Below are 14,989 nucleotides of genomic sequence, written 5' to 3'. Positions count from 1 at the left end.
CTTAGAAAAACCAGTCTTGAGATATTTCTTGGCCCAGTCTTGACGTTTCAGCTTGTGTGTCTTGTTCAGTGGTGGTCGTCTTTCAGCCTTTCTTACCTTGGCCATGTCTCTGAGTATTGCACACCTTGTGCTCTTGGGCACTCCAGTGATGTTGCAGCTCTGAAATATGGCCAAACTGGTGGCAAGTGGCATCTTGGCAGCTGCACACTTGACTTTTCTCAGTTCATGGGCAGTTATTTTGCACCTTGGTTTTTCCACACGCTTCTTGCGATCCTGTTGACTATTTTGAATGAAACGCTTGATTGTTCGATGATCACGCTTCAGAAGCTTTGCAATTTTGAGACTGCTGCATCCCTCTGCAAGATATCTCACTATTTTTGACTTTTTTTTTTTTTGGCCTGTCCCGTTTGGCTCTTTTGCCATCAGAATTATTGTCTAAAGGTGAAGAAAGATGCCCAACGGATTTACTTTACCAAATTGACCATCCCAGCCTTGCCGTAATGGTCCATTTGATTCACCTTTTATTGTTTATTTTAACTTACTGAATACGGGACAGACTTGACTGGAGGAAAGAAGGGGAGAAAGAAAGAGGGAAAGAGAAACAGCTGAGAAGAGGGACGGGGGAGAAGGGCAAAAAAAAAAAAAAAAAAAAAAAACCCAACAGAATGGGCAGAAAAAAAAAAAAGCATATATCGATCACCTGGATCACCTGTTGAGAAAGAAAAAAAGAAAACAAGCAGAAGAGAACAAGAGTAATAGAATAAACAACATCACAATGATATATGGGAATATGACAGTAAATACTAAATATTAAACATTATTGTGCAGCACATAAGATCAACAGCACACAGTGTGCTTTGAGGTAGGAGCCAAAAAAATTGTGTAGTTTGTGGGTGTGATCACCCGTGTGTACACCTGTGAGCATGGACGCGCTTGTTTTTTTTGTTTTTTTTAAAAGGTTCCTTCATGTAATGATCTGCTAGAGGGTGTGGGTGGGGGGGGGCACTGCCCCGTCCTCCAGGGCATGAAGCAGGTATGGAGGAGAGCAAAACTCCAGACATCCAGAGGCCCCCAGAACACAAGAGACCAAGGAAGACCAACAGAGGGGCAGCCGCGCCACTGTCCCAGAAAGAGCTGAGGAGAGTCCCAGATGAGGGCTCACTCAGCAGCCGCGGAGCAGAAGCCAGGGGGAGTTGCAGTGACGCCCCCGTGAGCTCCGCCGGCAGCCAGCTGTGCCTGAGTGACAGAGCCCCAGGCCGAGAGGCCGGGGGGCACCCCACCTCCGAAGTGGCCCGAGCGAGAAGTGGTGGTGGGGGGAGATAGGCCTCCAAACCTTGGAGGGCCTGAGATGTCCCCAGAGAGGTGGCATCTGATACCCAACCTGACATATAGACACAGACATACAGGCACACTAAGATACAAACATCCATTCCCACCCTCATGCTCTCATATGCACTTACTCCACACTCAACCAACGTGGAGACAGACATAAAGAGACGCTGTACACATGATCACACTCCCCAAGCGTACTCTACGAACCGGGTCTAGGTACCCTTGCCCCTGGAGGGGGGAACTGCACCCAGACCCAGGTGGTGTTACCCTTTTCCCTGCGGTGGGGAGAGGCAGACCGCCCCGACTCCGCAGCAGCAGGGAGGCCCCACACCCCAGACCGCAGTATTTTTGACTTTTCTGAGCCTGTCAAGTCCTTCTTTTGACCCATTTTCCCAAAGGAAAGGACATTGCCTAATAATTATGCACACCTGATATAGGGTGTTGATGTCATTAGACCACACCCCTTCTCATTACAGAGATGCACATCACCTAATATGCTTAATTGGTAGTAGGCTTTCGAGCCTATGCAGCTTGGAGTAAGACAACATGCATGAAGAGGATGATGTGGACAAAATACTCATTTGCCTAATAATTCTGCACTCCCTGTAAATTCAGATTATTATTGTATTAACTTTTTACAAATATCTATTTGCGTATTGCCAACCTAGGATTATAATGCCTTTTTTAACTTCAGTTCACAGAAATCCTAAACAGAGAGGAGACAATGAGTTCCTCTGGCTCATCTCTCTAGCAGTAAATTAATAATAATAGGATTTATTCCATTTTATTGGCTACATCTTTGTTTTTAATTTGACCTGCATCGAACAACACAGTAAGAGCACACTGGGTTGAAGTAAGACACACATTTTGTAGTCCATTGTCTCGATATTGTAGTCTAAACAAAGCACACATCAAGTCACGTTAAGTCAGCTTTATTTGTATAGCACGTTTACAGAGGCACAATGTAATCAAATAAAAGAAAAATTAAGATAAATGAGGTAAAAAAAAAAAAAAACATTACAAAACATCCATATGTATGCACACAAGCAAACTCTTATATACACATGTCTATACAAGTATATATGTATATACAACACAAACACACACACACAGGACATGAATACATGTATACATATACACATCATCAAATGAGATAAAAGACCAAAATAACTAAGACCGAATAAACACAGTTTCAAAGAGATCCAAAGGCCTTTGAAAATAGGTTGGTCTTCAAATTTGATTTGAAGGTTTCCAAAGAAGAAGAGAATTTTATAAATGAGGGAAGATCGTTTGACATTCAGAGTCAGATTTTCTCTTACAGAGGTCTCCTTTCCTAAGTCCTTATTAATTCCCCTTCAAACCTTTCCTTGACCTTGTGATGTTTTCAACCAAGCTCAAGTCAAAGTGATTAAAAAAAGGATGCAGGCATTTTAGATACTTTATCACGCGTTGGATGTCAGTGACATTCCACAGTCATGTTTTTGTAAATGCCACAAGTAAATAATGATGTAGTGAGTGGCCAGGTGGCATTAATTTAAAGTGATTTGCAAAAAGCAGGGTTGTTCAGTTGACATCAATGGGTTATCTTTGTAAACTCCTACATGTTAAATGTTGATTAAAAAATGTATAATTTTGGTCTAAAACCTTCTTGGAATAAAGTTGAAGTAAAATACTTTAAATTAATTACAGTTCTTATGTAGCTGTATAATCTAATGGCCAATACCGAACCCCAAAAATACCATAGACTGGGTTTAAAAGACAACCTGTTTGAGGTATTTAGCAGTTTATAACATTCATATGTTGAAACACTGCAGCGATAATGAGAACCAGGTGTACTGTGTGCTGTGCCGTGGAACTGTAAACAGATAAAGGTGACTTTTAAACTATGCACTGCAGGTAAAACATTAGACAAACATCTCTTTCTGTAGTTCTGTCATTCTTTCTTTCATACAAAATGTTTCCTGTCTGGATTCCTGCTGCTGACTATGTCCTCTGGTAACACCAGGCATTGCACGGTCTGTGAGTAAAGCAGCACCCGTACTGCACAGGGGGTGTTTTGGGGAAAAGCAAAACTATGGATGGTATCAATGGTATGTGAGGAAACAGCTGGGCCTGTTCCTGCTTGTTTTGCAAGCACAGACACTAAGCAGAGACAGCTTGTACCACTGAAAGAAGCCTCATGATATCTGCTTCGTTTGTTTTCGTTGGGTTTTGTTTTTTTGTTGATTTTCATTATCTGGTTAAAGTGATTTTCTTGGAAAGTTTCATTTTCCTTTGTTTCACACTTGGTACCTTATTGCCCACCTTTGATGCAATGACTTAAGTTAAATATTAAAGTAAATGCTAAAGAACTCACTGTCTTGTCTTTTACAGTAATAGCAGTGTGGAGTTCATTAGTAACCATAAATCTTGACCTCTGCAAATCTAGTCACGGTTATTTATTTATTTATTTATTTAATTATTATTTTTAATCTTGTCTCCCCTCCCCACACCGCCTGTTTTCCCGACCCCCGGTCCCTGCGTAGATTTTGGAGGTGTCATCCCCTCCCCTTGTGATGGTGCATGAAAGCTCACTCATCCTAATGCTGACAGTGCGTTGAGTCTAAGCCAGGCCTGAAAGGGAAGTGCTGAGAGCCACAGGAGCCCCAGCACACCAGTGATTGCAGGGCTTTTATCTCTCCAAAGGAAAGCTGTGCATGAACAGAAAAGGGCGAAAACTTTATCTGCCCCATTCAGTGCAACGAATATGCTCAAAGTCACAGTTTAAAAAAAAAAAAAAAAAAAAGGAAAAGAAAGAAAAGAAAACTAGGCTATGCGTAGTGGCAGTTAGCCAAATTTGCTATTCAGCCCCTTGGTGGAGTTTCAAAAGAGGAACAGGTGTCCATAAAAAAGAGAAGAGAAAAAAAAAACACTGCAAAGGGCTTTAGCAGAAGTTGATTGTATTTCCACGGGTTATCTAAGCTTGCATGCTTCTCAAATGAACGACCCCTCCCTGTTTATTCACATGCAGAATTACCTTTTGGTGAGGAATAGACTCCGAGGCTCAGGGAGTGGTAGCTTAAGTCTTGTGTACATACAACAGAATTAGAAAAGGTATGCGGGATTGTTTCCCCCAATTTTTGGCTGCAGGTGCGCGGAAACCTTTCAGCTAATAACGACGTAAGCTCTGCATGCTGGCTACAAGGTCACGCTAACCAGTCCCATCGATGCAGAAGCTCACCTAAAGGTCTAACCTGCTGTGACATCAGCACCGCGACTTGAATGGCAGGCTCGTCAAACCGGTGTTGAAGCCCGCGGGAGTCACTGACACCGCTCAGACTGCAAGGAGAAACCCACGCGTGTGCCCGCGTTCGCTCGCCTTGTACCCAAACTTGGCAGAAGCCTCCTTATAAAAAACAAAAACAAACCAACAGCAGCAACAAAAACAAAAACAGGTTTCCGTTCAGTGTATATGGAAGAAAGAAGCGGCAACTTTTCACGAGAAGCTGCATGAAGTGAGTGGAATATTGGGCTGCGTAAAGTGGAGTGAACTCAAGACGGGATGGAAACGAACGGGCTCGAAAATAAATTTAAAGGTAGGATGCATTTTGGATTAAGTCACCATGTTAAAATATACTGTGCCTTTCTTGGATTTGGCCAACTTCCACTGTTTTCCAAATCCGATAACCCCTAAGACAAAGATTACATGTCAGCAAAGGGTTTTTTTTATACCTTACATTTAAAAAATCTAATTTTCTGCGTTGAAATATATCGGTCCTATGTATATGTATTTTTACTCTTATTGTTATTTGTTTTTTGCCGCTTAATCTAGCGAAAAATTTCAAGACAATCAACTGTGTGCATTTAAACACTCAAAAAGGTGTGGCACCTCTCATTCAGCTCGGTTTCACCTTGCTGCAAGCTCAAGGAAATGTTACCAACTAAGGCGGTGGACATACTGCTTGTAGAGTCAAATCAGCCTTTCACATCCCACTATAGAGGCTAGGGACGAGGAAATATTACAGGAAAACTGCTTGTTGTCCTGTAATCGCAGGCCTGTTTGCTTGTTTTATTTTATTTTTAATAATGAGAAGTTTAGTAATGTGGCGTTAAATCACGGCGCTTAGCAGTACCGCCTTGTCACCACTAGATGGAGCCCATAAGATAACTAATGCAGAAGTCAACACTAGGCAGGCTCCAGTGCAGGTATCAAACCTGTGTTTGTAGTAATAATAATGATGATGTTATATTCTTGGACTCTGATATTACAAGCCTCCTATTAGTTCAGCTTAAAATAAATAAATAAATAAATAAATAAAAATCTCAGCCTATTTACAGCTTCCTACTAGCAGCAAGCCACTGACCACCTCAGGGAGAAGCAATAATAGCGCTGCAATTTCACAAGAAATATGCATCACATACAGTCCCATTTGAGCCTCGGGTGGTTCTGACCAACAACAAACAAAATTTTCCTTTTAATTGTATGGAAGTACTTCAACCCTCCAACAGCACCATAAAATGAAAGGCGGTGTGTATTGTTGAAAAACACCAGTCATTAATGATGTCACTGCAGTTGTCACATTTTGCAAAGCCATCACGGTGGCCGGATTGAGGGCCGGAGCCGCAAGTTTGACACCACTCCTCTGCTCAAAGTCAAATCTTTTGTAATGCAGGCATTTGACGCTAATTATGCCCTGTGGCTGCTTTTATTTGCTAGCAGGTAATTTACGCTAATTAAAACGTCTGAAGTGAACAGTGAGTATGGGAATGCTGATCAAATCCTGAAAAATGAACACAGGAGCAATATTCAAACAGACGAGTATGGAGTCGCTTCCTTTTCCGCGATAGTGTTCCTGCACGAGCAAGCTGTCAGCTGACTGTAAACTCAAGGGGACGTGACGGAGTTGAGTGAACTTTGAGTGGGAATGGTACACGCCCTTCTCCTCCACACAGTGCCTTGTGAACACAGACAGTGTCGGCAGCTCCGGGTGGCACCATGTCGTGCATACGAAAAGAACCCGAGAAAAGCAGGTCTGAGGAGTTACTCCAGTATGCCAGGGGCCAGAAGGTGATACAAATGAACGTAAAGCTCCTAGGTAGGCTGCGCTGCCAAGCGGACGAAACCAAACTGTTATCCAGGGTCAGACTGCTGCTACGTTGTTGTCACAGCGTAAAACCTTTTGTGTGCGCGTGTGTTTGCAAAGCCATGAACTTTTATGACTTTCTAATGATGGCCTGCTTGTGATTTCTGAGCGTTTGCACTTTTCCTGCAGTTTCTCTAAAGTGGTTTTCTGTTCCCTGCTTCCTCAGGTTTGGAGGGTGATCCCGACCTCCAGTTTCTCCTGAAGGGGGGAGACCTCCTGAAGGTCCTCTCCCCAAGCTGGAAGAAGACTCGTTACTTCAGGCTCCAGGAGGACTGCAAGACAATGTGGCGCGAATCCAAGAAGACCTTCAAGAAAAATGATACCTGTGAGTGCTGCCCTGTCTTCCCAGCAGAATATGTGTGACGAAAACCCACACATGTGCAAACCCCTGGCACACATCTGTCTAATCTCACACCGTCTCTTTACTTTACACTTTTTATTACTTTGCATTAGCAAACACTTTTGGAGTTCCACTCCCGCCACAACCAAAACTTTGTGGATTATAAAAGGATTGGATTGATCACAAAGCTACACAAAGTCCTTGGTATTATCATACACATCTGGGTTGCTCCTGATAGCGGTGTGGGTGTGTTTGTAGAGATAGTGATTTGTTTTATAGTGTGTTGTGGAGTGGGAGTGGTTAGAAATAACTCTTATTGTATTTTCTGCTTGGATGACACCCAGAAACTGCTGTCACATAGTCATGTACATCCAACGTCTCCGCTCATTACTGACTTCAGTGGGAGGCAGGGGAAATTGCAAACATCAGGCTTGTACGTGTGCTTGAAAATAAAGTGTTGCTTTTCAGCAGTGTGCCACATGCTACATGTTTGAATGACAGGAAGTGGATTTTTAGAAAAAAAAGAATGTTGAATAAAATTCGTTCTGTCTTCAGTTTCGCTTGATGACATCTCGGCGGTGCAAATAGGCCGTCAGTCAGAGGGCTTGAAGAAGAACACGGAGGAGCAGGTGGAGGACCGCTGCTTCTCCATCATTTTCAAGAGCCGCCGCAAGAACCTGGACCTCATCTCCAGCTCGGAGGAGGAGGGAAAGCAGTGGGTTAAAAGCCTGCAGAAAGTGGTCTCCAACCTAAACAACCTGAGTCGAAAGCAGAAGACAGAGCAGTATCCTTTTACACGACAGTGGAAGCTGTACTGTGAGCAAGCTGAAGCTGAGCTCAAACAGGTGGCTGTTTGTTAATAACCTGTTATTAAGACTTCATTGGTCATCACCTATCGCATAAGATGTTCCTGCACCTTATTTTCACCTTTTGGCTCCACTAGAATGACTTTGCCTTATTGATAGTTTAATTTATTTATTATTTATTTATTTTGTGCAGAGCCGTGGTGCGTGTAAGTTTGAAGCCGTTTTAGCGCCGCTCCCTTTAAGGCCACCTTCCATGTTTGCCGTCTTTTTTCTTCTTGTTTGGCTGTCCAACAGAGCCATGGGAAAACAAGTTTTCAGAAACTGAGTGTTTAGAGTGCTCAGAGATTATTTCATATATTCTGATTCATTATTTAAAACTGTGACCTTGTGTAATATGAGCATCTCATCCACCACTATAACAGTATATATGACAGAAAAAAGGACAAAAGCACTCCAGGTCCTCTTTAATCTATCCTGAGCTTAGCTAAGCAAAGGTGGTATAAGTAAATAAGTCACATTCAGTTGGACAGCGCTGAGTGACAGGTACCTGTTTATCTCCACCTTAAATCACGAACCTTCCAGCTGGATCTTCAGCTGCTTGAGGAAAGCAGACAAGAACAAAGATGATAACCTGAGCCCGTCAGAGGTCAAGAGTTTCATGCATCTGATCAACATCGAAGTGGATGATGAATACGTGGAAATGCTTTTCAAGGTTGTTTCCTCAGAGCTTCTTAATGTTTCCTAATGGCAGAAACTGTTTTAATGCATATTCTTGGAGCCTTCCTAGCTAAGCTGTAGTAATCCATTGAAACTCTAATGAAATGCTCCAAGAGGAAATCAGTGCTAACTTGATATTTTAGCCCATAGCCCATATTTTTTTCTTTATTGTTAATAGCAAATCCAGCTTTTAATAGTTTTATAGTGCATTATTTTCAACTTAAAATGTTGACTAATCTTTGTGTTACTTTCCCCCAATGCAGAAATGTGACAGGTCCAAGTCTGGAACCCTGGCAGGAGAGGAGATCAAACACTTTTATGATCTGTTGACCCAACGGGACGAAATTGATGTTATCTATGGGGAGTACGCCAAAACCACTGGCTTTATGAGCGCTCAGAACCTGGTGGATTTCCTGCTGAAAGAACAGAGGGAGAAAGCAACGCTGGCTGATGCGCACAGAATCATCGACACGTATGAGCCAGATGAAAACGGTCAGTACACAGCCCTCTTTCAGGTCTTCTCAGGACCGCAGCTCTGCTGGTTTTCTTCCTGTAAAAATCAGTGAGCTGTATCCCGTGAATGGTCTAACTGCATATGGTTACCAGGGTTAAAAACCACTGTTTTCAAGCTCGTGGTTTCCAGCTGTGTATTATTCTGCGTTCTGTTCCTCTGGAATTGCAGTCTATGGCAGCCCGAGTCTAAGGCTCCAACACACTGCGACCTTTTGGTAATCTTGTAAGTTCATTCATGTCAGGTCCATGTGGCTTCCAATCTAATAAACTTGGAATATGCACAAACTTTGATGGACAAAGACTGAACATAGTGGCTGTTGAAAGAGATGCTGCGATGTATGTTCCTCTGCTTCTCTCAAAGCTTTGTCTTCCTTGGTATGTTCCCCACAGCTGGAGGACTAGATTTTCTTCTTTGTTGGAATTTCAAACATTTCATTTTTGCTATCTGGGTTTGTTTTGTCTTTTTCATGAGTGTCAGTGTATCACTGCTTCGTACCTTCATATCTACATTCCCAGTAGATGTAGATATAGCTGCAATCATGCTGTGAGATGGCAATCATAAATTTCAGACTTTGGTCACATGACTACTACTACGTAGTAATTGTACAGATTTTGGATTTCCAGAAGTTTTCTTCTGCAAAGCTGGTTTAGGAACAGGAAGTGTGAATATGCATCTAAGCAACAGTTTCATGTAATGTCAAACCTGGATTGTAGCCACAATATAAGCAGAAGTAACCTTCATTCATTTGATTAGTCTGTACTTTTCTCAATAAGGTAGTCTTACCTTCGACCTCAGTATGAAATATTAACAAGGGAAATATAATTTTCTCAAGCTGGTCTCACACCTGCAGGAACATCCTAAAACAAGTATGCTAAACATAAGGTCCGAGAGCCTGAATTGGCCCAGTAAAGACACCAATCCAGCCCAGTGGATGGCTCTGGAAAATGTGAACTGTATTTTGTTGTTAGTATAGTTTCTCCTAATGATAAAGACCTCAACCAGTCATGCTGCAGTAAATTAATTAACCAATCCACAAACAATGAAGCAACAGAAATCTTGTTTTTTGACTCCACTGTAGAACAGTCTGGCCGATGTGCTACCAGAACTTATTTTTTGATTTTACGGTTATTTCTTACAGTTTAAGAGTCCTGCTGACAAATGTGTTTCTTTTTTTACAACAGCATTTCTTTATCATGTAGAAAAACTCAGATCTATTATTGAAATTGTGCTTCTTTCTGTCCAAGATGTCTCTGGGATTAAGAGTCTCATGGAGTTTGTCCACAGATAAATTACTGACCTCTTGTTGTTGTTGTTTTTTTTTTAAATGCACTGTAGACTGATCTGCTGCATTTGGTGTGTGTGTGTCTTTTCAGCCAAGGAGAAGAAGCTGCTGTCCAAAGATGGCTTCCTCATGTACCTGAATCACCCAGATGCCATGATTCTGAATCCAGACCACAAGGATGTGTACCAGGATATGAGCCAGCCCCTCAACCACTACTTCATCTCCTCCTCTCACAACACCTACCTCATGGAGGATCAGCTCAAAGGCCCCAGCAGCACAGAGGCGTACATTAGGTAACACTTTCCATCCCGAGATTCAGTAATTTGTCCTTGATGAAAGTTTTTGGCTAGTTATTTATCCAAACTTGATCTTTAGTCATCTTCCTATCAGTGCGCAAAGGAACCACAGAGATGTAATCTCATTTTTCAACCCCAGATCAGCTAAAAAATAACTGTTGGAAGCACTCAGCTGCACCATCAAAACAAACAACCCAAAACATTAACTCACAGTGCAGTCACTAACATGAAATAGGCATGAAAAGACAGCAGCACTGTTTTTGTCAGTAGGAAGTCCATCACTTTTACTGACTTTAAATAGGACCTTTCATACTTGTTCTCGTTTTTTAGTTCTATAGTTGTTATTACAATGGTGGAAGCTCAGCATTAAACATGGCCAACACTTAAAATAACGAGAACAAAGGTCAGACATCAGATTTCTCTGATCTGTTGATATATATCTGTCTTAGAGAAGGGGTCTTCCAAATACCCCACCCATCTGTTCAAATCCTGCATTTGTGAGGGGCAGCCAATCAGAAGAAATTTACCTTAAATGGAAGGGAACTAAAATGGCTTGTTTCATTTAAGACAAAAAAAGCTCATTTTGAACTGCAAGTCATGCGAAGTTAGTCTACTAGAGTCAAAGACTAAAAATGATGATGTCCTTTAACGTCTTGGTTAATTGTGCTAAGCAGGCAGTGAGAGTAGTTTGTGTTTATGTGCCATATAATCTGTCAGTTCTTGAATCACTGAGACCAATTCATTACAACTTGGATTTTTAAATAGTTTCTTGTAACCATCTCTCGCCACGTTGCGCCGTTTCACTGATTGAACTGTTAGTCTAAACAGCATATTTGGTCACTAATGCTCACTCCAACACTCTCAGGGCTCTGCAGAAAGGCTGCCGCTGTGTGGAGCTGGACTGCTGGGACGGATCGGATAATGAGCCCGTGATCTACCACGGCTACACTCTCACCTCCAAGATCCTCTTTAAAGATGTGATCAAAGCCATCAGTGAGCATGCCTTCAAGGTATGTTTAGCATCTGTTGGTATTCAGCAGGTCTTCACTCAACATCCAGCAACACACTTATTTATATATGTGTTTGTTTTGGGGGGGGGGGTTGCCTGCTTTTCCTCAGACATCCCAATATCCAGTGATTCTCTCCTTGGAGAACCACTGCAGCGTGGAACAGCAGGAAGTCATGGCCCGCCACATGAGCTCCATCCTTGGCAGTGCACTCATCACCTCTCCTCTGGGTGATGGCATGCCCACAAATTTCCCATCTCCTGAGGTTAGCATCCGTTTCACTAGTTTTATCAGGATTGTCAAGGCTGAACCGATCATAGGAGATAAATGGTGTGTGTGTGTGTACCGTCCCCCAGGAGCTAAAGGGGAAGTTCCTGATCAAAGGGAAATGTTTAAACAAACTGGAAGACACTTTTGCTGAGGCAGCTGCAGATGACAACGATGTGACGGAGGAGGAAGAGTCGAATGATGAGGATGCGCAAAAGGAGAAGAATACAAAGGTAGTCGAGCCCATGAAAATAAGCACATTACCACACACGTGATGTTTACTCACCCTTAAATTCTGCGCAATATTTCAAAGAAAAAGCTGAAGCTAGCGAAGGAGCTGTCCGACATGGTCATCTACTTTAAGAGCGTCCACTTCCACGGCTTCGAAGATGCCCAAAAAAACCTGAGCTTTTATGAAATGGCATCCTTCAAGGAGGGGAAGGCCATGAAGCTGGCAGAGGAGTCGGGTAAAGGAAGAGAAACCATGAGGAACTCACAAACTTTGATTAAGCACTGTCAATAAATCTTGTTTCCTCCCCCCCCACAGCAAACGCCTACGTGCGCCATAATGTGGAAAAGTTTAGTCGCATCTATCCAGCTGGCTCCAGGACCGACTCCTCAAACTACAACCCGTTGCCTCTGTGGAACGCTGGCTGCCAAATTGGTAATGGCTAACAGAGGAATAACAAACACTGATAATTATACAGCAATGGCCAAGAGCTCATGTTCACTGTATTCTCTTTTTGTTTTGTTTTTTAAGTGGCCTTAAACTTCCAGACTTCCTGTACAGACATGGATATGAACCAGGGCAGATTCCTGGTTAATGGCAAAAGCGGCTACATCCTGAAACCAGCCTTCATGAGGGACGTAGCCACAGAGTTTGACCCCATCACCCTGACCCGAGGAGACTGGCTGAAGCACAAGACCCTGCATGTCATGGTGAGGTCTTCATTGTGCAGACACACACTGGAGTTATTTGATTTCCTTTGAGTCCCGTTTAAACTTGAGATCATTCTTCACCTGCCAATAGGTCATATCAGCTCAGCAGCTTCCCAAAGTGAACCAGAAGAAGTCCTCCATAGTAGACCCGCTGGTTAAAGTGGAAATCTATGGAGTGCCAGCTGATGTCGCAGAGAAAGAGACCAAACCTTTTGATAACAACGGTACCTCACGTTCACGTCCTTTGTTTTATTTTAATGTGTCCGCGATGAATCAAGACGATACAAAATTTTCTGTTTTGAAGGCTTTAACCCTTCCTGGAATGAGAACTTCCAGTTTGACGTGTATGTGCCGGAACTAGCATTGGTCCGCTTCAGCATCGAAGACTATGACTCCAGTTCTGATAATGACTTTGTCGGGCAGTACACGCTTCCCTTCAACAGCTTGAAAATGGGTGAGTTTTGCTGTATTTGTCAAGTCCTTTTTTTTTTTCTTCTTCTTACTATAATCCAGTGATGTGAAACCACTGATAGTCAGTTATTCATTTATGAAGTGTGAAAACAGAGATGGGGAAGTGTCCCTTCTCTGTGGTGTGACATAGAGAACCCAATTCATCCGCTCCACAAGGAGCACTTCATGTTGTCCTGTGCCATCACTGACCGCAGCCCCTTTGTGCTCCCACACAGGATACAGACACGTGCCGCTGTTCAATAAGAACGGAGACCTACTCCCCTCAGCCGGACTTTTTGTACACATTATGGTCCTGGATGCCGAATAAGAAGTCTCCAACTCTAGGACCTCCTTTCTACAGCCATGTTTTAAAATTTTATCTTTCGTTTTGGCTTCACAGTTTTAGCTCATGATTAACTTATTGCTTTAATTCTAATCAAAGTCGAATTGCGACTTTTCTCTCTTCAGTCTAGAGATTCTGATTTGCAGCTGGATGTTGGTTGTATTGGGAGGTGGGTACACATGCACACACTCTAGGGCTCCCTAGACTTTATAAAACTCCATGTATATATGACACTTCACTTTTACAAATTGGGTTAATTTGTACATGCAGCACTCACTACATACCAACTTCAGTTTGCATTAGGATGAAACTTTTTAAACTGCTTTTGTCCCTTATTTTTAGTCTGTTCAATGTCTTTTTTTTTTTTTTTTTTTAAACCTTTTCATCCAAATGACAATTTTGACTTTTAGAGAAGTACAGGCCAATGTGAAAGCTATAGTCTTTGTTTTCATCAGTAATTTTAGTCATCCATTATGATTATTTCTCATGTAACATCTTGACTTTGCCTCTTTTTGTAAATCAATATGAACACATAAAAATGTTAAACACAATCATCATCAAGCACTGTATTCATCTATGACTTAACAGTCCTCATCCAGTGGAGCCACAATGAATGATGCAGCATTATAGTGCTTATAAACCTCCCCAATCTCCCGACTCTGTGACAGTGACGATACCTGTATATACCAGTCTCCGGCTGAAACATCTTCATGAACTATTTAATTTTATGCAAACAATACTAGAAACCAGTTTGCAGTGAGCCACATCTGCCTTTCCCTAGAAGGAAACTACCTTGTGAACTTTGGATACACCCTATGTAAACAGTCACAGCAACGATGCACACAAACGGAGAGCTCCTGTTGAATGAAAACCTTTAGGAGTTATTTTACATCTTAATTGTGTAAAGTTGCTCAAAAATAGTTTGTACAAAAACGCATCGCAGGATTTCTTCCAACAGACAGCTATCCTTTCCACAGTCATCAGCTTCACAAGAGCGTTTGGTTGTTGCCAGACTTGCAGTTTTGTTAGTCAAAGCTCTAAATATCCACCGTACACTACCAAACAAACTGAGTTAACCATGTAGTACCTAAACAAGGTTGGCAGAGCCCAAAGGTTAATCACGCCGTTGCCATCTTTCAGCTTGTTATAAGAAAACATGAACCCACCGCTGCCAGCTCACTAAGACAAAACAGAAACAGATGGTGTTAGTCTGATGACAGAAGACAGGCAACAATCCTCAAAACATGTGCTTTTATTGTGACATGTCTGAAAGGAACGGTAAAAATAAATCAGGTCGACTGTAAAAGACAGAAAACGGTGACATTCTCTCTCAACTTTCAGTAAACATACCATATGAGGTACATCAGAGATGGTGGAAACCGCAGTCACGCCAGACTGAAGTGAGGATCTTTGGCCTTAATTCATGAACCACATCAGATGTGTGACGGGGGGCAGAGGAAGAAAAAAAAAAAAAGAGACATGACAAAATTGTTTCAATGAAGCCATTTATTAAAGAAAATAAAGGGGGAGAAGGTGATGCTCAGAATGACATGCTGCCAAAGTAGGAAAAAAA

General features: G+C 42.2%; 1 protein-coding gene across 3 annotated transcripts; it reads left to right on the top strand.

The window, feature by feature from the left end:
* Positions 1 to 3,302: 3,302 nt before the first annotated feature.
* Positions 3,303 to 14,423, top strand: LOC120741787 (1-phosphatidylinositol 4,5-bisphosphate phosphodiesterase delta-1-like). Of its 3 annotated transcripts, none has more exons than XM_040044828.1 (15): positions 3,303 to 3,351; positions 6,622 to 6,780; positions 7,351 to 7,579; positions 8,184 to 8,313; positions 8,582 to 8,810; positions 10,206 to 10,407; positions 11,276 to 11,420; positions 11,530 to 11,682; positions 11,774 to 11,917; positions 11,998 to 12,151; positions 12,232 to 12,348; positions 12,445 to 12,623; positions 12,715 to 12,847; positions 12,928 to 13,077; positions 13,310 to 14,423. In XM_040044828.1, exons 1-15 carry the CDS (start codon positions 3,318 to 3,320, stop codon positions 13,399 to 13,401), a joined length of 2,250 nt encoding a protein of 749 aa, XP_039900762.1. In that variant the 5' UTR covers positions 3,303 to 3,317; the 3' UTR covers positions 13,402 to 14,423. The 3 variants fall into 3 exon arrangements, with proteins under 3 accessions (XP_039900762.1, XP_039900761.1, XP_039900760.1); XM_040044827.1 differs by lacking the exon at positions 3,303 to 3,351 and adding an exon at positions 4,094 to 4,907; XM_040044826.1 differs by lacking the exon at positions 3,303 to 3,351 and adding an exon at positions 6,251 to 6,407.
* The last annotated feature ends 566 nt before the right edge of the window (positions 14,424 to 14,989 follow it).

The sequence above is a fragment of the Simochromis diagramma genome, unplaced genomic scaffold, assembly GCF_900408965.1.
Source record: "Simochromis diagramma unplaced genomic scaffold, fSimDia1.1 OVJJ01000663.1, whole genome shotgun sequence".
Classification (NCBI taxonomy): Eukaryota; Metazoa; Chordata; class Actinopteri; order Cichliformes; family Cichlidae; genus Simochromis; species Simochromis diagramma.
Note: the sequence above shows the minus strand (reverse complement) of the source record. Positions and strands in the feature narration are given on the sequence as shown.